Below are 22758 nucleotides of genomic sequence, written 5' to 3' on the forward strand. Positions count from 1 at the left end.
TAGAAATGGCAGGAGTGGCTTGTTCTTCTTGTGGTTTGTATTTATAGCAAGCTTGCCATGGGGTTCTTTCTTATTCAGTATGCGGTAGGGGAAATGGCACTGAATCCAATTTATGGTTATTCTTGTTGGGGTACAATGATACATTTAATAGCATGCTATTCAAACCTAGTAAGCTATCTCAATATGACCAGTTTTGGCTGCAGTGATTGAATTCTGGTGTAATGTGCTGATGGGCTTGGAAGCTTGTAAATTGTGCATTATATTGCAGTTCAGCCTGCATAAATTGAAACCACAAAAAAACAAAAACTGTGCCTACGAGTTAGATATGATGCGCAATTCGATATGAAAGTAGCTCTAAATATAACAAGAAACAACATGTGAGGTAGAAAAATTTTATAGTAATACTGTGCACAGATCTCAGAATGAAATAGTAGCACATTTTTTTGTTTCTTCATTTTCATTGCTTCGGAAAGAGTGCATTTTTCGATGCTATCAAGGGACCAAACTGCAATGTGCTGCAGCGACATACTATAGTGAGTGCACGGATCACGTCGAAGCACTTGTGCGCAGGTTCTCTCAAGTGCTTGTCGCACTTTGCATCATCGGTGTGCTGGTAATCTGCAATACCGGCAGTGATGTCATTGGTCACAATTTCCAATTTCCCCCATAGTGGTGTTCTTGAAAGTGATGCAATCAACCGGAGCTACCGCGAAAGTCTAGTCTTTTGAGAACAAAAGCAAAATCCTTGGATTTCTGCTGAATATTTTGTGATAGGATGATGAGGAACTGTTTATATTCAGCCACTTAACATCTTCACATGCACCTGTATGGGCACATCTGGCACAGCAGGTGCTAGGTCTCTTCTTCGCTTTAGCTATTCAGCCTTGTTCTTTGGAACTGTGCTCAGTGCTTCTCAGAGTCTTGTATGTTAGAAACGCATGCGTAGTGTCACCTTTTCCATCCACTGTTGATGCTCCTCGGAAGCATTGCCATCACCCCAATTGGAACAGCGGCACTTCCATCAGCTGTCATATCTTCCATGGGTAAGCTAACCCCTTGAGATGTGTTGAGGGAAAGCCAGCTTCTTGAGTCAACCGGTGCTATCCGAAGGTTCATTATGATGACTATTTTTTGGATGCAGCCTCATTTCTTTCTTTATGCATTCACATTGTAGCTTTACAGTGCACAGAAATTGTTCTATATTTTAGGATAGTTTGATCAACCAAGTTCTGTGTAAACAGGTTCGACTGTGCATGTTCTCAGAAGGCCATAGGCATATCTAGGGCCGGGGACTGGCTTTGCTTTCTGCTTGTGCCTATCGAGTAACGTTGCCGCACCAATGTCATGCTATCACATTTGTTGCAGGTGTCATGGAGAGCATACGGTATCCCATCGACAAAGCATTCCTGCTGGATTTCATCAGCAAGCATCTGTGGCGGAAGAAGCCAACTGACAGTGAACTGATGCCACCACCGAACCAGGTTGCACATTGATTGCACGTTGTGGTGGTGTTAAAACTTAGTGTTCGGTCCTTATGCTTCGAGAAAATTGAGAAGAGGAGCTGGGGCGCGTCATTCAGCGAAATCATCCTTGGCTCACACCGTACATCCGCCAGTGCACTGGTTACTGTGATCACCAGCACTCACGACTGGTGCAGAGAGAGATTGACTGTGGCTGTGAGCAGCAGTGCTTGCCCCTGGCAAGGAATGCACACCTTGTCTTTGCTAGCAGGCTAAGCACTTCAACTAGGAGGAATAAGCACAGTGTGCTTTGCGCGGGCATTCTGAGTGGGAGACGCAAAGTGCTCAGTGCATTAGAGACTCGGTGGAGTGTGCAGTGGGTCAGGTGATTTCTCCAGCCTCATCTCACAGACATGGTGGCTTTGCTTTCTGCCCTTCTGCCCCTCTTGAGCAATTTTAGTTCTGTTTGCCTTGTTTTTCGCAGAGTGCCTCACATGATGCTGTGTTAGTAGCACCTACGGGAGGATCATTTTTGTTGGCAGTGGCTGCCATGCCTTCTGCCTCGAGCGGCAACTGTTGGGGTGCTGGTCAACCTGGGTTAAGAAGTGGGCGGTTGTTATGTTCATGACTGTTGAACTTGGATGCAACTCTCTGTAGAAGCAAAGTGGATTGCTGTGGTGCGTTTTAGCATTAAAGTAAGGGCTGCATTGTTTTTTGTGAATGACAACGTAGAGTGTCTGTGCATTATTGAAACATAAAACGTAGGCAGTTAAGCAGTCACCTCTGTTGCTTGCTGCTTTCATTAGGGCAAAATTGGTAAGATTTAAAGAAAACAGGCACTGTTGGGGAAAGTAAAGAGATAGTGTAAATATCTTTGTTTTCTGTCTCTTACTGCAGTATGTTTGGTGGCAACAGCATAGTAGCCCCCAATTTCACCAGTACCCTAAACGCGGTGCTGGTGGTGGCCAGTGCAAATGTGCATTGCATATGAGTGGAGCAGCACATATGGCTGTGGCGATGTGGGCGTAATGTTACCAGCTCTTTCAGATATCTGGCCGTTTATACACTGAGTGGTTCGGAACTTTGCAAGTCGGTATGTAGTCATTAAGACGGGTTTAGTCAGCTTCACATATGGCTGTGGCAATGTGGGCATAATGTTACCAGCTGTTTCAGATAAGTCTTTCGTTGGCTGGTTTTCAACTCTGTGTAGCAAAGCTACACTGGAGCAGATGAGAGAACCAATTTTTATTGCTTTGATGCAGATTAATATGATGGGGCATGTAATATTCGGAGTGTGGCCTGGCCTTCTGTGATTGCCTAGCAGGCATTTTGGTTTCAGGTGATTTGAAGATGCGACAGATTAAAATCTGGCATGTCTGCCTAGCATCTCCATAAATGCTCATAAATCATTACGATGTGCTGTGCATATGCGAGCTATAGCCATTTTCAAAAAGACAGCCATCAGACTTCTTTTGTCAAGCATCTCTGTGGACACTCGCACAGTTTAAGCACAAACATGGAGTTTTTTTATTTCATATTATTTTGCTTGTACGTTCATGATATTTGTTTTGCTTCTGTGGCAGTTGTGCTGCAAGGCAGGTTGTTTTAATGTGCCCCCAGACCGGTTTTGGAGTAATGAATAACACTTCAGAGTAAACACTAATCCCATGAATAATTTATGTGGGAGACAGAAACCATGTAGAGGATGTTTCTGTAGTGATGAGTGGTCTGCTCATCAGATCTCCGCAGAGCGCCACTGTTTTGGGCCAGTCAGAGCGATGAGAGGGCTGTGAGCTTCGTGTTTTTCTTATGTCAGAAACAGTATGTGCTAAGCATTGCCTCTAAGAGCTGTTACTGTGACTTGGAGTCGACATGTTTAAAGTGTGTGTACAGTGAAGAAAAGGAATGTGTGTGCGTGCATGTACCAGTTGCTTTGCTAAGATCCATTCACTTTTTTGGAGATTGGTTAGCAGGCTTTTAACCTTGGACTGTAAGTGATGACAGAGTCGGCAGTTATTTCACTGAAGCAAAATATATGAATGCCCTTCATCCAGGGGGATGCATTTCTGCCATCAGTAGAGTATTATCTCCACGCTGTCTTCAAAGGATGGTGGTCCTTGTGCCTGTTGACGGTGTTCTGATATGATGCTGCTTCGATTGCTTTGTCAGATGTCCCTGGAACATGGTGAACAGCAAGAAGTCCAATGGTGTCAGGTTAGGACTGAAATTAGAGTTGAAACACTCACACCCACTTCCATAATGGTGTACATAGACCTGGTGGCAGCACTGTATCACTGTTGGTGTGTAAGTGAAAAGGGATGTGCTGCCAGGATATCTGTTATTCTGGGCTTACATTTTAATGTAACACCTTTAAGTTGCACCTATTGACAAGAAAGTTTCGTCTCAGAAGCAAAAATTGAGAAAAGGGGGACTCCGGGCAGCCTAGCTGCATTACAATGCGTGGTTTTGGGGTCTCTGAGATCTGTCTTCAATGTACAGGATTTTATTTACACAGGTGTGGTATATTTATGCTCTCGTGGCACAGAGAGTTGCCATTTTCTTGAAGCCCTGCAAGCCAAGTTTCTTTTGTTTTGTTGCAGGCCTTGTCACTTGTGTGATGCCCAAGTGGGGATTTGTTTTCCTTTCCTTGCAGTATGTAGTCTAAATGTTTTTTTTACTGCTGTTTGAAAGTGCTGTATGGGTGAGAACATGTTTGCTGTCATAGAATAAACCCGATAAGGAAAGCTGTTTTGTCGTTATTTTGCAGCTTCGCTTGCTACAGGACGTTAGGCAAAACCGTAGTCATGGAAGCAGGCGTATGCACACTGTGCCTGATGCAAAGGGGAAACATGCCAACTTGTGAATTGTGTCCTGGGCAGCATAATACAACTTTCAGAGGGATAACTGTGTTTAAAACCTATTTCAGGGCCTCTGTATCAATACTCGAATCACTGCTAGAGTAGAGGCCATCAAAAGCCCGAGAAGTCCTCAAGGCTTGGCCTAGCAATGCAGACAGGGCCATTTGGTGTTAATTTTCTCCATCTGCTGTCACTGGAATTTGCAGGTGGTAATGGAGGCAACTGGCAGTCTTTACTTTTTTTTTGTTTTAGCCGTTTTACGGAGTGCAACAGTGCAGATGACTGGACGGGACATTCTGACCGAATTAATGTCATCATGATGGCACATCCTGTCATGAAGTCACATCCGGTTATATTACCCATGACTTCAGCGATTCACACATATATACGAAGCTGGCACTGCTGGGCATCTGATCCATGCATCAGTCCTGTGCCTTTCATTTGGCGCTTTTTCAAACGCTGCACCACTCAGCACACAGAAGCAGAGGCAGTGAAGCAGGTATCAGCAACATTTCAAGTTAGCACCGGTTCAATTGGGAACCGAAATGCCGATGCTAGATAACTGGCAACACTGGTGAAGAGTGATAGAATTGAGAAGTGGTGCCGTCTGCCGCCGGCGAGCTGGTCATTTCAGCGATGACCACTTCGGGCGGCATAAGAGGGCATTGTAAGAGGAGCGCTGGTTAGACAGCTGGGCGAACCACCTTTGTTACCGCTAGTTCTTCAGACACCGAAGGCGTGCAACGATAAATTGTGTCGCTTTAGCTCCCACATGCTTGGCTAAATGTGTTAAAGTGGTTCTGTGCATGAATAAAAGAACTAGTTCTCTATAAAAGCGGTCGTCGTAAGGGAAAATTTGTATAAGCGGCAAGACACATACAGCCAACATAAGATGCAGATTGGTGATTAACATACCGGCAACAGTAAGAAATTTCCTGAATGTATTGGATACTTTCTTTCTTGTGACTTTAATGAGAGGTCCAATGACGAATGTAGTTTACAGGAAGGAAAAGGTGCGGTATCTGTCACACTTTGAGGGCAACATAGAAATGAGGAGTCTCGAAGTATAATCACCGATACCTTAGTCGAACCACCAAACAGACATTATCGCTGTTTCATCAGTCTCACATGAGTGTAATCTGCCCTAATTTTTCTTTTGAGCGCCACCTAACTAGGTCAAGGTCATGTTTCTATATTTTATTTGTAGGTTGTGAATCTGTTTTTAAGAAAGGAGAGGCACAGTATCTGTCAGACTTGAGGAAAGGGAGAAGGTAGGAGTGAAAGCAGGAAGTGTGAAAGAGGTCCTGTAGTGGAGGGCTAGTTAAGTAATTTCGTCCAACTGGGGGCCTGGCACAACACTGATACTAATTTTAAATGGTTCAGAAGAAAGGCACTGCACCTGTCACTTGTTATGTGGACACCTGATCCGCGCTATAAGGGAGAAAGGTGCGCGGTAGTGAAGGGCTGCGGAGTAATTTCGACCACCTGGGGATCTTTAACTGAGGAAGGGTGGCTGTTCCTGGCCCAACGACAGTCATGGGCAGTATCGAAGATACATGTATCTTCGATACTCTCTTTAAATACATTTTGTGTATCGGTATCAGGTATCGAGTGCTGAAAGTGAAAGTATCGGTATCGAAAATACATTTTTTGTGTATCGTGTATTTTAACGATACTTGATACTCTGCAAAATATATTGAAGCCACAATATGTCGGACATTTGCTTAACGGCGCTAACTCGGGCGTTAGTACAAGCCGGGAGACATCGTTGCTTGCAGTGCATCCTGATGTTCCTCCTGCTCGAAGTTTCCTTCAAACACCCCATCTCCTTGGCCTCCATCTATCCATATTTCCTTTCTTTAAAATTGAAGGAGCCAATTGCAAGTAGGCGCTCATGAGGTTGTTTACTAGTGAGCATCGATTGCGTACCATGATGCTGTTAAGCCGTTAACAGACTCACAGAAATAACGAAATCGACAAAGAAACACCAAAGAGGACAAACGGGCAGTAGGGACTACGCTTGCTTCATCCCTAGCTGCTCTCCCACCCTTTACAATCTGCCTCCTTGTCCTTCTCTGAGGCATGTGATTCTTGTCAAGCAGCATGCTCAGTGCACTGACGAACTCTGTAACTTATGCACGACTCTAGCTCTCTAGGCCCTTGAGCTTCGCATGCCGGCTTTGCTTGGCGGCAAGAACACGAGCGTCTAAGGCCTCAGTCAAGCACGATGCAGTCGCCATTCTTGTAGTTTACAGCGTTTGATTCGAAACAAACATCTTTCTTTGTAACTGTGCCGGGAAGAGGCTTCCACTAGGCTTTGTCTGTAAAAACTATTACGTCTAAAATATTAAGAAATACACGATGTAAAAGCTATATAACAACACTTTTGCAGTGCGTAAATTTGAATAACAAATACATGGTCAACTAATTTTTTTGCCAAAAGATTTCAGCGAGGCGTGAATAAAACTTGTGAAGATACTCTTGTTTCATAAAGCAAGAAACTTAAAATGTTTTTGAAATATGCGAAATTGACGTCATATTAGCCTCTCTCTCTTACAAAGAACAATTCTTTTATCTAAATCAGAACAAGTTATCAAGAGACGCTAGCAAATTTTGACTTTGTTAACTACCTTCAAGATCCTCAAGTTGACGCGGCTATGCTTAACGCTTATCTTCTGGTAAAGGGACCCTTCATCAAATGTAACAGTGCGGCGTGCTCGACTAATTATATAGAGATGCTTTTCTTATTTGTCTTGCTTACTAATAACTAATAAAAGTGTTCAGCCATTTTATTTTTGTTATTCTCTAGCATTTAACACATAATGCGAGCTTCAAAAGTCTGCTATCATATTGTTACGCCCTTAGCGTCGCGACGGAGACGTTCTAGTCGGTTCAGTACGCTAGGTACACACGGCTAGCGGGAATGACACAAGTGCCACCAGACAAAGGTCGAACGGGCGCGCACACTTCTTCCTCTTCCTTCTTTCTTCCTCCGTGCTCTGTTTGAGAACAAGTCCGTAACACTTCCCCCGTCGCAGGCGAAGCCCTCCGGGCGAGTCAATCGTCAGCACGAGGATGACAGGGTTTCAGACGCGCGACGTGGGCAAGCTCAGTTCGTGAAGAACGTCGGCCACTTTTTGTAAGGCTCGCAACCCGATAGGTGAGGTCACTAATTGCCTCGAGGATAACATAGGGACCGATATAATGCGCGAGCAGTTTCTGACTTAAGCTACACTTCCTTAGTGGACGCCAAAGCCAGACCATATCTCCAGGGAGGTAGGTGACGTGGTGATGGTGGTCGTCGTAGCGGGATTTCGAGCGCTTTTGTGAGGCGAGAGTTCTCATGCGGGCTATCCGGCGGGCTTCTTCAGCCCGGCACAGGATCTCAGCAATCTCAGGTTCGTCATCTGTGGAGAACGGGAGGATGGTGTCGAGGATGTGTCGAGGAGACCGGGCATAGAGGAGAAAGAATGGACTGTAACTTGTTGTTTCCTGTTGGGCGGTGTTGTATGCGTATGTTATAAATGGTAGCACAGTGTCCTAGTCCTTGTGGTCGGCGGCGACGTACATTGAAAGCATGTTGGTGAGTGTCCGGTTGGTTCGCTCGGTCAACCCATTTGTTTGCGGATGATACGGGGTAGAATGTCAGAAATGCGTTTGGCACAAACGAAGGAGTTCTTCGACAACATCAGCAGTGAACTGACGCCCTCGGTCGCTGATCGACACTCGGGGAGGCCCATGGCGCAGTATAACAAAGTGCAGCAGGAAGAGGGAGACTTGGTGTGCAGTAGCCGATGGAAGGGCTGCCATCTCACAGTAACGAGTGTGGTAATCAGTGCAGATGACGATCCAGCGGTTGCAAGAATGAGACTTGGGAAAAGGTCCCAAGAGGTCTACCCCGACTTTCTCAAAAGGGGACCTTGGAGGCGTCACCGGAGGAAGAAGAGCAGGAAGAGTGCCGGCGGGGCGTTTGTGACTCGCACATTGAGCACAGCTAGCCACATACTTCTCAGTGGTTTCACGCATCCGGGGCCAGTAGAAACGTTCTTGGATGCAATAGAGCGTCCGCGCAGATCCCAGGTGTCCCGAAGTGGGGTCGTCGTGCATAACGCGCAAAACGGAGGAGCGTAGGCTGACGGGCACCACCAGAAGGTAGCGGAGACCAGTGGGAGAATAGTCCTTTTTGTACAAAAGACCACTCCGTATACTATAGGGAGTGGAAGCTGTAGGGTCCCTTGCAGCGGTAAAGAATGGTTGGAGATTCTCATCTTTCCTCTGCTCAGTGCGGAATGTACAGGTATCAGGGAATGGAGGTAAAACCGCAGCGATGTAATGATCAAAATTGTCGGCGTCACATTCCGTTGTGGGAAGTGGTAAACGTGAGAGACAGTCCGCGTCAGCGTGCCGGCGTCCACTCTTGTACGAAACTGTATAATCAAACTCTTGTAAACGAATTGCCCACCGTGCAAGACGGCCAGATGGATCACGGAGGTTTATCAGCCAGCACAGGGAATGATGATCAGTGACCACTGTGAAGGGCCGCCCGTATAGATAACAGCGAAATCGCTGAACGGCGAAAACTACCGCGAGGCATTCTTGCTCAGTGATTGTGTAATTGCGTTCAGGTTTGCTTAAGGAACGACTGGCGTAAGCAATAACATGTTCCTTGTCGCCGTAACGCTGAATCAGCACAGCACCAATGCCAACACCACTGGCGTCCGTGTGCAGTTCCGTTGGAGCAGAAGGGTTGAAATGCCGGAGAATCGGATGTGACGTTAGTAAAAAACTTTAGCTGGCAAAAAGAAGAGTCACACTCTGATGTCCACTCGAAGGGAGCGTCTTTGTGGAGAAGGCACGTGAGCGGGTTAGCGATGTCAGCAAAACGGGGAATGAAGCGGCGGAAATATGAGCACAGTCCTAGGACACTTCGGAGTTCCTTCACGTTCTGAGGTGTTGGAAACGATGCAACGGCCACAGTCTTTTGAGGGTCAGGTCTGACGCCTTCACGATCGACGAGGTGTCCTAGTACCAAAATCTGGCGCTCACCGAAGCGACACTTCTTCGAACTAAGTACTAGACCGGCGTTGTTGAAGCAGTCAAGCACGAGAGCGAGGCGTTCATTGTGCTCTTCGAATGTCCGGCCAAATATGAAGACATCATCGAGGTAGCACATACATATTTGCCATTTTAGTCCCGTAGGATAGAGTCCATAAATCTCTCGAAAGTTGCAGGAGCATTGCAGAGCCCGAAAGGCATTACATTAAATTTAAACAGGCCGTCGTGTGTGATAAATGCCGTTTTTTCCTTGTCGTCAGGGTGCATAGGGATCTGCCAATATCCCGATCGCAGATCGACGGATGAAAAATATGATGCCGAGAACAGACAATCTATGGCGTCATCGATCCGCGGAAGGGGATACACATTCCTTCTTTGTTGCAGCATTCAGACGGCGATAGTCGACGCAAAAGTGAAATGTACCATCTTTCTTCTTCACCAGAATTACAGGGGCGGCCCAGGGACTGCATGACTCTTGAATAACACCCTTTTCCAGCATATCCCGAACCTGCTCACTGATGACCTGGCGTTCTGTTGGTGACACTCTGTACGGCTTCTGTCGAATTGGGTGTGAGTAGCTTGTGTCAATGCGATGCCGTGTACGTGTCACGGGAATGCACCGTGAGCCGCTAGGCTCGGAAAAATCAAATATGGAAGAATACTTGACAGGCTTCCAAAGCGTCACGCTGGTCCCTGGTTAGAGAGCGGCTGATCATCCGATGTAGTTGCGAGTCAGGGGCTGGAGCGGCAGCACTTTCGCCAGGTGCATCAGTAACCAAAGCCACCGACGGGGCGTCGTCTTGCTACAGGTCGCAATCTTCATATTCACAGGCAAAACTACTGGTGGCGAAGAACAATTAATGGCCCACAGCCGTGAGCAGCCCTTGACCACCGACAGTAGGCAATGAGGAACCAGAATGTATTTCTTTGCACAGTTAGAATGAAGCGGTGCCACTGTAGCGTCGAAGGTGTCGGAAGCACGGCTGGGGCACAAAACTGGGACGCACACCATAGACAAGGTTGGCACATTGGTATCCTCTGTTACACAGAACACATCCTCACGGATGTGCGGCTTCTCTAAGAATCCAGAAGGAAGGGAACCATCAACGCAGAGTTCCCCAGAGCGGTAGTCGACCGTATAGCGCCACACATTCTCAAAAAGTCAATACCTAGAATTATGTCATGCGTGCATCGCGAAAGCACTGCAAACTCCGCTGCTAATACCGTTCCACCCAGGGACACCGAAGCACTACACATTCCCAGGGGACACAACACCTCACCACCCGCGCCATGAAAATTCACATTTCTGTCCCAAACAAACATAACTTTGCGTCCTAACCGCTTCTTAAACGATAAACTCATTATTGAAATGGTTGCCCCGGTATCCACTAAAGCCATTGTCGCCACACCATCCACAAGCACATAGACCGTGTTCTTTAACATAACAACAGATGGAGGAATTTCTTCAGGCAGCGCACAGTCTCCAGCGGCCTGACCTCCAGCAGCCGCGCTGACTAGTTTTCCGGCAAAGGCGATGTCGACCGCCTTCGTGGTCGTGGTGACGGAAAGCGGCGCGCAGAAGAGGCAGGTGGTGGTGAGACACTTCGTTCGGAAGCAGGAGAGTTGTTGCGCGGTCCATTGGTCTGGGGATATTCATACGAAGATGGGGGCCATTGCCAATTAGAGTCGTAGAAACGGTTACGTGGCGGAGCATTTTGGACGGGCCAATCGTAACGGGTGAGTGGGCGGCTGCGGCAGTATCGAGCTATGTGCCCCTCAATGCCGCAGCGTCGGCACACGGGGGCTGTGCGACGAAAAACTTGTTCCCTGGAGGGCTCCGAGGAGACAGGGTGCATTGGGTAGCGAAACTCATCTTCAGGTCTTCGGGTTGGACGCCGGAAATAGCGAGCAGGTGATGGTTGAGGATGGTACTCATAGTGCTGATCATAGAGCGACAAGGAGTTAGTCGGGCGCGAGTCGTAGCGAGGCGGGTGACCAGGGCTATCGAACCTTGGCGTCGGGCTGTTGGAGTAAGCGTCCGCCTGTGCCGTATTGATAGAATTCACAACGGGCATCGACGGGAGCAAGGAGGGAGGCCCTCGAGAGCCGACAACGTCAGAGGGCAAAGATGGAGACCGTACAGGGGGCTCAAACCGCTGCAGTTCCTCACGAACTATTTGCCGGATCGTCGACGACAAGTCCATGAAGTTGTCTTCAATGCTCGCCACAGATGGAACGTTGGCGAGCCGCCCAAATTTTGGCGTTATGCGACGAGTCTTCAATGTCTCGAATGTGCGAACATGCCGAATGACATCACTCACGGCGTTCAGGTCACCTTTGGCAATTAGGAAATTATAAACATCATCTGCGATGCCCTTCAGAAGATGTCCTACTTTATCTTCCTCGGTCATATTAGCGCTTGCAGTTTTACATAGCTTCCCCAGAAAACCATATAATATTCAATGGATATTCAATGAACATCCATAAATAGATATCCGATGTCCATATGATGTTTACAGAAGTTGATATTATGTTGACATAACATCCATGGAATGTCCATTTTGACACTTGTGGACCCCCATATAATGCCCACAGCATGTCCACACACAATATTGATGAGACATTAAATGATATTGTGTGGATATTAACCAATATATTTTTTGGTGCTGTGAGTTGTGCATTAGGAGTACCCTACTTTATAATAAGCGAGTAATTGCTCAATAATGTCCAGCCAAGCACCATATGGCTCCACCTGGGTGGATATTATTGAGCAATTACTGGCTTATTATAAAGTAGGGTTAGTGGACGTTACTGTGCAGCTACTACCATCCTGCAAATATACTTTTCTTCGGGGGCAATGCCCTAAATACATTTAGAGTGCACTAAGTAATTGATTTCATACTTTGCAGCAACTGCTGAAAATCACCAAGAAAAATTATTGTTGTTGTACAGTCATGTTTATTTGGTCATTTATGTTTTATTTTGCCTCTGCGATATCAGGTCCGGGGTGCACATTGATGACCTGCAAATATACAAATGCACATATATAAACACATGACAATAGTAACGGCAGCACATTTATCACAAACATGAAAAAAATAGAATGGTGGGTATGATTCAAATGAAGCATGTTCATTGATGCAATCTGAGCTTGGTAAAATGAACTCAGCAGCAGTCGGAATGCACTGGCAGTATATCCTAAACAAGCACACTTGTGGAAACAGCACTCTATTCTTCACAAAATATTTTGAAAATCCATGGCAAAAACTCGTATTGTAAACACACTGCAAGAAGTGGTAAAGACAGCCCTTTTAATATAAACAGGAAAAAAAAGTGAAATGGTGGGTATCCTGGAAGGAAACTGTTCATTGGTGTAATTACACCAACAATATACACATACATACAACGTAAACATATGCTGGGCCTCGCAAACAGTGGAAAGGATTTTGATGCAATCTTCCAGTGTTCCCGGGGCAACATTCAGCTTAAATTAAAAAGCAACATGTGTAAGAAAAAACATGCAAGACCACCAGGATCTCACTAAGTATGACAACTTAAATGAAAGGAAATTTCAAGGAATGAACACGAAAATTTTAGATAATGTTAAAAAATGATTAAATTCAGAAAACTGCAGCTGACTCCTAAACAAGAGCAAAACATAGCAAATTTAAAAATAAGAACCTTAATAGCTATCAAAACCCAAGCCCTTGAATGCCTGCTATATATTCGAGAGTAGCAATGAATGATGGGCTCTTGGTAGTCTTTCACCATCACAAGACAAGGCCGGAACTGCCTTCTAGAGCTGCGCTAGGAAGCTGTCCACTTTACTAATAAGAGGTAATGTATATGTTAGGCGGCGGGACTGCCCTCCAAAGTGTTTTATTCAAGTTCAGGCTTTTCTAGACACCCAAAATCGCATCTGATTGCCTCTAGCTTGGCTGCCATCCCTATTGAACAAGTCCAACACACATGCTTCTTTCTAGAGGCAAAGAAGCGGCACTGTGTATTTTGCCCACATAGACGGTTCCATCATCCCAGCTCGAACTAAACGTCGTGTATTTTTAGCAATGTATGCCCTCAACCGAAATGATAACCGACTGGTAAAGTCACCGCCACTAAAATTGCACAATACCAGAAACGAACCCTAACACTTTGTTTGCCAAACAGTAACATCAACACTCACCATTTTAGCTGTTCTCCCGCACAGTCGTCTGGTGCTTGGCTGAATTTGGGCGCGGGACTACGTGAAGCACACAACAAAAAGGCCGCCGTTGCGAGAACAACACAAACACGCGAAAGAAAAAAAAAAGAAACAAGCGAACGAACCACCACAACAAGCAAACTGAGGCGGCTGCCACAGCAATGCTGGCGGTGGCGCTAGCGGCGCGGCCGGTGGCGATGACCGTGGCTACTAAGCTGCCAGCTCTGTTGTTGGTTCTCGTTTCGGAACTCTGGCGTTTGTGACTGCGCTCGTTTTGGAACTCTGGCGTTTGGGACTGTGAACACAACGTGAGCAGTCTCTACAAAGTTTGGCCTTCCGCACGTGTTGGCATCCATGAAAAAAAAAATGCGCCAGTCGATAGCCTAAATAATTCCTTCAGAAAAAAAAGGACCAAACATTAAGTAAACATCTCTCCCCTGTATGAGATGACACATGCGCAATATGTTTGTGCTATAACTTCAAGCTAAATATACATCCACTCAAAGCTTTTAAGCACTTTCCCAGATTTCTATACACTGCAAAAACATCCACGAAATAATATCTTTAGAATATCCACTAAATGATTATTTTCATCGAATAATCCTCTCAATATCCACACAATATCGACAAGTGACATTGGACATTAGGACTATTTGTGGACATCCTCTGAATATTCATGGTTATCTGGGTCAGGACCTCCTCTATGTAAGTTGTGCATGTTTCCCCAGGTAGCTGAGCTCTGTGCGTAAGCGTGTGTTCAGCTCGCTTCCTTCGTGCAAGACAGTCACCGAAGCACTGCCGCAATTCAGTAACGAAACGGTCCCAGGTGGTAAGAAAGTCTTCGTGGTTTTCGAACCAAACAAGAGCGGTATCGGTTAGGAAGAAAACCACGCTTGCGAGCTTAGCGGCGGCGTCCCATCGATTGTAGCGGCTCACCCGTTGGTAGTGGGTCAACCACTCGTCAACGTCCTCGCCTGCCGCTCCCGCGAAAGTCCGGGGCTCCCGATAGTGATGCGAAGAACTGTTCGCTGCGCCCGCAGGCCGATCTTCAGCCTAGATCACCGCGTCACCACGGGCTGCTTGCGGGTCATTGGCCGATTGCATGGCGCTGGTTTGCGGTTCGAGGCCCGCAAGGCGACGACTTCGGCGAGGCTCCAGTTGTGTCGGTGCTGTCTGTAGCGCCAGAGATCGTTACCCGGCTTCTCCACCACAATGTTAATCAAAATATTGTCACGTAGTGGTGACGAGGTCGACGACACAATTGAAGGGTCGATGATTGCACTAAAGAAACTGTTTATTTGGGCTGACTTGCGCCCGCAAAAGAACTAAGCAACTCGGCGGCGGCGATAGAAACAAACGTGCTCGTCGATCGTCGAACAAAGAATGCTCGTCACACTCGGCAACGCTCAATTTAAAGGCTGCACAGAACAATCTAGATAACGTCGCAAACAGCTACCAGCACGGGCTGGAACATTGTGGAAAGACACCCGAGTGGCCGGAACCTTCGAGACAGATCTCGGTGCATCTTGTGCTACAACAAAACTGATAAAGGTGTGACTCGCGACATCGAGCATTAACAAACAAAGATTACGGAACCGATACGCGGTCCAGAATCAGAGTGATAAGCCTGTATGCCGGCGGCCGCCAAAAAACAACAAATACTGTTTTGAAGGTTTCGCGGCAATACATGGCTTGCACGTGACGTCACGTCGTCTGCTTTTTCAGCCGGCGGCCATGTTTGCGACCCGATCGCATGCCCGGTGGTCATTTGCTCGTGTATGTCGGATTTTATGGCATTGTTCTCGGCGGTTTGTTGGATGACATTCATGTAAAATGGCTGCAAATGAACCGTTCAATGCGAGCTATTATTCGGACCTCATCGGGAGCACTCGCCTCCGCTACGACGAAAAAATCAAACTTTGCGATAACATCGCTCCGTACATGTTGCGGCCCGGAACGGATTGCAGTGCCGATGTAAGCTTGTTCCCTGAGGTGACACACGGTGACATCGTCACGTACTTGGTTTTTTCCGCGAGCTTTGTTACACTGGAGCACATGAAAGCATTCAAGTCTTTGGAATCGCATAATTACTTCACCAGCGGTTGGGTGAAACACCTTTCTGCCAAGCCACTTCAAGATGACAAAGTGCTCCTGCTTGGCGAGGTAAGCCCAATGATTTATGACTTTTGACAACATTTGTGAACATGTTGTGGTGATGCACGATTTTTATGAGCTGTACCCAGCTTTGCGAGGTGTACGGTGCATTTGAAGATGGCTTGTTCGATTGTGTGCGCACGACAGCGGCTAAGCACGAGAAAAACGAGCCTGCACTGAATGGACCTCACGGTCGCCTTTTTTTTTTTTTTTTGCACAGTCTCGGGTGTCTCGTTCACGAAGTGAATCAAACCACTCAGCATTACATGCACTGAACTCTGAGCTGCGCGGTCTGTTCAGCGCATCTGAGGCACGACGTTAGATAGCGCACGCGACCGCGCATCGAGCGCTTGAAAAGCAAGCCAGCAGTGTCCCCGTGGCCGCCAGTTTTTAATCTGCGTTGTTTGGATGGTGCTACTAGCGAACTGATCAGATAATGCGTGCTGCATTACATGCACAGAAACTGTGTTCCTTACTGTTTTTTAAACCATTGTCTCCGGGCCCAAAGCGTAACTAAAACTAAAGCAGTTTTAAAACGATTGGCCACTAACATTTGTTCTTGATAATTTATTTATGCAGGTGAATCATTCACAGAGACTGGGCAACCGACCTCTTCAAGCGTGGCTGCTATGCAGAAGGAATGGGACTGTGATTACTGCTCACTGCACTTGTATGGCAGGAGCAGGTGAAGCGTGCTCTCACATTGGAGCTTGCTTGTTTGCAGTGGAGACCGGAGTGAAAATAAGGCAGTCTACAAGCTGCACACAGAAGGAAAATGTGTGGCTGCCGGCATATGTAGAAAAAATTAAATTCAAAAGGTTGAAAGATATCAACTTTACGTGGTCAAGTAGCAAGAAGAGGATGCTTGAGACAACCGACTCCTCAAAGGAAGCAAGAGTGGTCAAGCCACGGGCACATGTCCCACCACTTTCTGCGCTGGAGCAGGAAGCATTATACAAGTCTATCCAGAATGCCAATGTTGTACCAGCAGTGTTTTCTGTGCTGCCTAGCTACAATGGTCCTTTCAAAAACCCAGTGAAAAAGCAAGATGCAAACCTTCGATCATTGTATTCAGAGAAGATGCTATCGGATGACCTGGATACACTTGTAGAAAAGGCCAATGACATCCTCCCAAGCCTTCAAATAAATGAGGAGACTGCAAAAGAGGTTGAGGCCTCTACAAGACAACAAAGCAGTTCACCAGCCTGGCATTCTTACCGAGCAGGAAGGGTGACTGCATCTGTTATGAAGCGTGTCTGCCACACTACCACAGAAAAACCAAGCATATCACTTTTAAAATTAATATGCTACCCAGAGAAGCAGTCTTTACATACGCTCGCCACCACATGGGGTATCAAGAATGAGCCCCAGGCCTTAAAGGCATCTCAAGAGAGCGAAGCTCAAAAGCACGATTCTTTCCAGTGCTCCAAGTCAGGGCTTCACATAAGCACTACGCATCCTTTTGTTGGAGCCACGCCCGACTCTCTTGTTACCTGTACATGTTGCGGAAAAGGAGTCGTGGAAGTGAAGGGTCCCTATTCACTTAGGGAAGTGAAAAATCCTACAGAAATGGCCACCCCAAGTTCATGCCTGGAACTTTTCGATGGTGTCCTGAAATTACGACGACAACATGCTTATTTCTATCAGGCCCAGACACAGATGGCCGTGTGTGATGTTGAGTGGTGTGACTTTGTTGTGTGGGCACCCGACGCACTGCATGTGGAGCGAATTGGCAAGCAAAAGCAGTTTTGCGAAGACATGCTGGCTTCTGCAAAGAAATTCTTCATCCATGCAATTCTACCCGAACTGTTTAGCAAGTACTTTACAAGGCAGCACGCAGGCCCAGGAATAAACTCTTCGAAAGAGGATGCCTATTGCTACTGCCGTGGGCCGGAAACTGGAAAAATGGTTGCTTGCGACAACGAAACATGCCACTACAAATGGTTCCATTTTTCTTGTGTTGGGCTCAATAGAGCACCAAAAACTGTGCAATGGTTTTGTCCAGATTGCAAAGGGCCAAAAGGCTAAGTTTCCAGTTCAGCAGCCAAGCACAATACAATCATAATGAATACACAGAGCAGATGCAAAGTACAGTGCTTTATTGAAATGCACTGAAACAAGATTTCCCATCACTCACTCGGGACGTGCTCTTCTGCATTGTCTTTCTGGGCTGCAACAATTGATGAGCACAGATTTGATAATACGCAACAAACAGTTACTATTTTGTCGAGGGGAGTGGTCTTGTCTCCTGACCGACACGCAACAAAATCGATGGGTATGACAGACTTCAAAATAATAAACTTATTTCTTATCAGCCCAATTACTCTCTCAACGTGTATGCGCACATTTGCCAGCTTTCTTGTGCTTTGCACTTCTTCTGCTGAGAGCTGTTTCTTCCCTTTGGTGTAGGCTGGCACATGGAGTCTGGCACAATAAAAACCAATGCTCTCACTCACGTTGAACCCTCGGTCCGCAAGAAATACATCTCCAGGCACCAGATGGTCCAAAAATCCACAGTGTTCAGTAATGTGTTTGTCACTTGTTCTTCCCCCCACAACCTTCAGATATAAAGGTAACAACACCCTGCGGAGCAATCCCAATTAGGTACTTCGCCGTGTTGCTACCTTTATACTGAGACCACGTTTCACACCTTGGAAGGTATGAAGATGGTCTTTCTATTTTTATTTCGAAGCAGTCAATAATGACTGCCACATTGCTACCGAATGAATCATAGAATGCCTGTGGCATAGTCTGCTGCAAGGCGTTTCGTGTTGGCCAGACAATTTCATCCTTAAGCCTGCAATATGCCACATGCAACCATTTGTTAAAGATACGAGATACTGTTGCCTCTGAAACGTTAAAGCGAAAGCTAAGATCAGCATTTTGAAGGTTTAGTTTCAGCTTCATCATGAAGACAATGTATTCCTGAAACTTGGAGAGGCTGTTGTTATCGTTGTGTGAAACAAAGCTTGTGAGAGCTTGGAACACAGCAAACAAAACTGTAATGTTTGCCATTCCAGTGTAAAGCCGCACTTTTGCATCAGAACTTTTCAGCGCGGCTTCGGACATCTCAAGTTGCTCTTTTTCTTTCTGCAGCGCATAAAGTTGTTCGTTCACAGTCACAGAATGCAGCCCCAGAGCCTTTATGTCTTCCATTGTCATTTCGGTCTGAATGGAGATCCCTAGAGGAAAAAAGAATTTTTGCACATTCATCACCAGTAGCTGCACAGAGAAAGGTATGAATGGCTAGGCACCATTCCCTACATAGACAGAACTGCAATCCAAGGGCTTTTAAACGAAGACTAGAACGAGTACTTGCGCCCCCCCCCCTTAATTTCCTTCCCGCAAAAAAAAAAAAAGCCGAACCTGTTTCACGTTCGTCAGTATCGACTTGGTGGTGGTGGTGAAAAACTTTATATTTGGGAGCCTTAAGGGATTACATTCTAATGACGGGTCGGCTCTTGGCTGCGTGTTGTGGCCGAAAGCTGGTGCTTCACAGCGACACCCAAAGCCCAGTCTGTCAGCCGCTTTTGAACGGCCGGGTCAGAGCTGGACACCGCAGCCTCCCATCGCTCGAGGTCGGAGAGTTGCCAAGTGGCTGGAGGGTGGAATTCCGAGCATTTGATCATAATATGCTCAAAATCAACTTTAGGTGCCCCACACAGGGTGCACTGCGGCGAGAACAGTCCTGGATGGATCAAAGATAAGAAAGCGGGGGATGGGAATGTACGGGACTGAAGCTGGCGCCACGTCACCTGTTGTAGCTTAGTCATAGATTTATGAGGAGGAGGGTAGATGGTTCGTTGATCACGGTAATGGAGAGAGATTTTGTGATAGGATACCATGCGCTCGCAAGCATCTCCCCAGGCAGTGGCAGTCCCTGCTCGGCTGACGTATCCTCGAGCAAAAGAGTGAGCTGCTTCGTTACCTGGGTGACCCGTGTGAGCGGGCACCCATATTAGTTGAATAGGGTGTTCGGGTGGGGAGAGGGAGGCGAGGAACCGGAAGGCTGGGGTAGAGATCCGACCGCGGGCGAAGTTCCGTACGGCGGATTTAGAATCGCTAAAGATGGTTGTGGCTCGGGTGGTAGCTATGGCGAGGGCAACCGCCGCCTCCTCCGCCTCCAGGGAAGTGGAGGCAAAAGTTGTACCGGCCGCGACCAGTTGCAAAGAGTTGGAAACAGCGCTGAGGGCGAACGCTGGACGGGAGGGGTATGAGGCAGCGTCTACGTAAACGGTCTCTGGCTGGAAGCCATAGTTTTTGTGAAGAGCTTCTGCGCGTGCCTTGCGGCGATCGACATGGTGCTCTGGGTGCATATTCTTTGGCAGGGGATGCACCTTAAGAACGCGGTGTATCGCAGGGGGAAGTGTATGTTGTGTAGAGCAGTGACCGGGAGGTGAGAGATGGATGCGAGCAAGGATGCTCCGGCCAGTGAGGGTAGATGATAATCGCTCCAACTGGGCTGAGCGGTGGGCTTCTGTGAGCTCAGCTAGGGAGTTATGGATGCCCATGTGAAGAAGGCGTTCATTGGAAGTGTAGCGGGGTAAGTTGAGGGCGGCCTTGTACGCCTGTCGGATAAGGGCGTTAACCTTGTCTTCCTCCACCCGCGTGAGGAAAAGGTAGGGGAGCGAGTACACAACACGGCTCAGGACAAATGCCTGTACCAGGCGTCTGAGGTCATGCTCGCGCATGCCGCGATGGCGATTGGCTATGCGGCGAATGAGGCGGATTGTTTGATGAACCATCACCATCAGCTTAGTGATGGTTGCGGTATTCTTGCCATTGTTTTGTATCAGAATACCAAGAATCCTGATGTTGTCCACTTCTGGTATCCGGGTGTTGTCAATTGTCAAGAAGATGGGGGGAGGAGGGCCTTTGTCTGTACGACACCTAGGAGGTCGGAGTATGAGAAGTTCCGATTTGGTAGGGGAACAAGCCAAGCCGACATTTGCGGCAAAAGATACAACAATGTCTGCTCCGGCCTGTAATGTATCTTCCATGGCGCAAATGCTACCTGTGGTGGTCCACAGTGTAATATCATCGGTGTATAAGGAGTGGGACAGGGCAGGGATTTGGTTGAGAGCATGTGCCATGGGGATAAGGGTAATATTAAAAAGCAGTGGAGAGAGGACAGAACCCTGTGGGGTGCCAGTGCTACCGAGTTTGAAAGATGGAGATGAGAGCGAGCCGATGGTGATTTCTGCTGTGCGATGACTAAGAAAGGCGGATATGTACTGGTGGACACGCGAGCCGACTTGAAGCGATGAGAGAGCATCTAAAATGGCTGCGTGACGGATATTATCAAAGGCCTTTGTGAGATCTAGGGCGAGAATTGCTCGGGTGCGCTTTGCGTGGCGGGGGTGAAGGACATCTTCTGACAGTTGCAGCATAACATCCTGCGTGGAGAGATGTGGCCGGAAGCCGACCATTGTGTCAGGGAAGAGGTTGTGGTCATCTATGTGGTTCTGGAGGCGTGCCAGCACAACATGTTCAAAGAGTTTGCCAAGGCAGGAAGTTAGAGATATGGGTCGGAGATTCTTGATGTCGAGTGGTTTGCCGGGTTTAGGGATAAATGTGATACGGGCGTGTGTCCACTGGGCCGGAAGGGTTCCCGTGCGCCAGCATTGGTTGAAGAGGTCCGTGACCGCATCGACAGACGGGTCATCCAAGTTACGAAGCATCTTATTTGTGACTCGGTCCGTCCCCGGAGCTGATGTCGTCCTGAGGCGGTGCATCGCCGCCCTGACTTCAGCTGAAGAGATTTCCTCATCAAGGGTAGGGTTGGGAGAACCGGTGTAAGAAGGGAGGGGGGTAGAGGGGGTTGTAGTGACGTACTGATCTTTTAAGGTCTGAAGGAGGGCGTCATCGTCTAGGGGAAGCTGATGAATAATGCGGGTAATATTCTTACGCTGCGTGGCCTTGGTGTGCCCAGGATCAAGGAGGTAGCGTAAAAGCGACCAGGTGTCTTTAAGGCCTAGATTACCGCTCATGCGGTCACAGACCTGCCCCCACTGCTGGCGAGCGAGGTCCCTTGTATAGGCTTCAATTGCTTTCACAAGGCGGGAAATTCGTCGTTTGAGGGTGCGATTATGCTTTTGGGACAGCCAGCGTTTCTGAAGGCTGGCGTGTGCCTCCCACATGTGGAGAAGGCGACTATCCGCAGCCGAAGTGTCCTCTGGTTCCGGGATAGTGGATGTCGCCGACTCCACATCCTGTGTGAGAAAAGCCACCCAGGCCTCCAAGTCCACAATGGTGTCCGGTGCGTTTTGCCGGATGCGGCGAAATCGATCCCAATCGACCACGCAGGCCCAATTGCGTTTGGGTGGGGTGAGAGAAGAGATGGAGAGCTCAGTGCATAAAATGTAGTGATCACTGCCTAATGAGTGAGTGGTATTAGTCCAGCGGCTTTCTCGAACGCCTTTTGAGAGAGTCAAGTCTGGGCTTGTGTCGTGCTGAACGCTAGATCCGATTCGGGTGGGATAGGAGGTGTCGTTGAGAATAGAAAGCCCTTCGTCCTGAACGAAGGACAAAATTGCCGTACCCTTACGGCAGTTTTTTCGGTAACCCCAGCTGGTATGGCTAGCATTGAAGTCGCCAACCACTAGTAGGGATCCTCCCGCGCTAACTGTGAGGGCTTTCTTGATTGCGCCAGGTGGTGGTGAAAAACTTTATTTAGTGGAGCCGCGAAATACTCGTTACAAGGGCTGGGCCGGCTCCTGATCACGGGTGGTGGCCAGCAGGCAGTGCCTGACGGCGACCGCTTCAGCCCAGGCGACCAGTCTCCTTTGTGGAGCCGGTTCTGAGCTGGAGACCGCGATCTCCCAAGCCTCGTTGTCCGTAAGGCGCCATTCGGCCGGTGGTTGAAACTCCGGGCATCTGAACATAATATGTTCGAATGTAGCTCTCGGGGCCTCGCAGAGGGAACATACGGACTGATGAGTAGAGGGGGAGAAGAGTGCCAGCAGTGCTGGGGAGGGAAAGGTGCGGGCTTGAAGGTGTCTCCATGTTATTTGTTGTGGTTTAGTTAAGG

General features: G+C 47.7%; 2 protein-coding genes and 1 pseudogene across 2 annotated transcripts in view; 2 read left to right on the forward strand and 1 right to left on the reverse strand.

The window, feature by feature from the left end:
• mRNA-cap (RNA guanylyltransferase and 5'-phosphatase mRNA capping enzyme) overlaps nucleotides 1-4204 on the forward strand; it is a 69883-nt gene extending 65679 nt beyond the window's left edge. Inside the window, exon 19 of the mRNA XM_084602778.1 lies at nucleotides 1366-4204. Coding sequence (XP_084458904.1) covers nucleotides 1366-1493 — 128 coding nt within the window. The 3' untranslated portion in view covers nucleotides 1494-4204. The remainder of the gene's footprint in view (nucleotides 1-1365) is intronic.
• Nucleotides 4205-15282: 11078 nt separating this feature from the next.
• Nucleotides 15283-18185, forward strand: LOC146193466 (uncharacterized). Its single transcript, XM_084602779.1, has 2 exons — nucleotides 15283-15737; nucleotides 16308-18185. The coding sequence occupies exons 1-2, from the start codon at nucleotides 15408-15410 to the stop codon at nucleotides 17754-17756; spliced, it is 1779 nt and encodes a 592-aa protein (XP_084458905.1). The 5' UTR covers nucleotides 15283-15407; the 3' UTR covers nucleotides 17757-18185.
• Nucleotides 17734-18896, reverse strand: LOC146193467 (uncharacterized; annotated as a pseudogene).
• Nucleotides 18897-22758: the final 3862 nt, after the last annotated feature.

Source organism: Amblyomma maculatum, chromosome 4 (genome assembly GCF_055883805.1).
Source record: "Amblyomma maculatum isolate TAMU_Amacu chromosome 4, ASM5588380v1, whole genome shotgun sequence".
Classification (NCBI taxonomy): Eukaryota; Metazoa; Arthropoda; class Arachnida; order Ixodida; family Ixodidae; genus Amblyomma; species Amblyomma maculatum.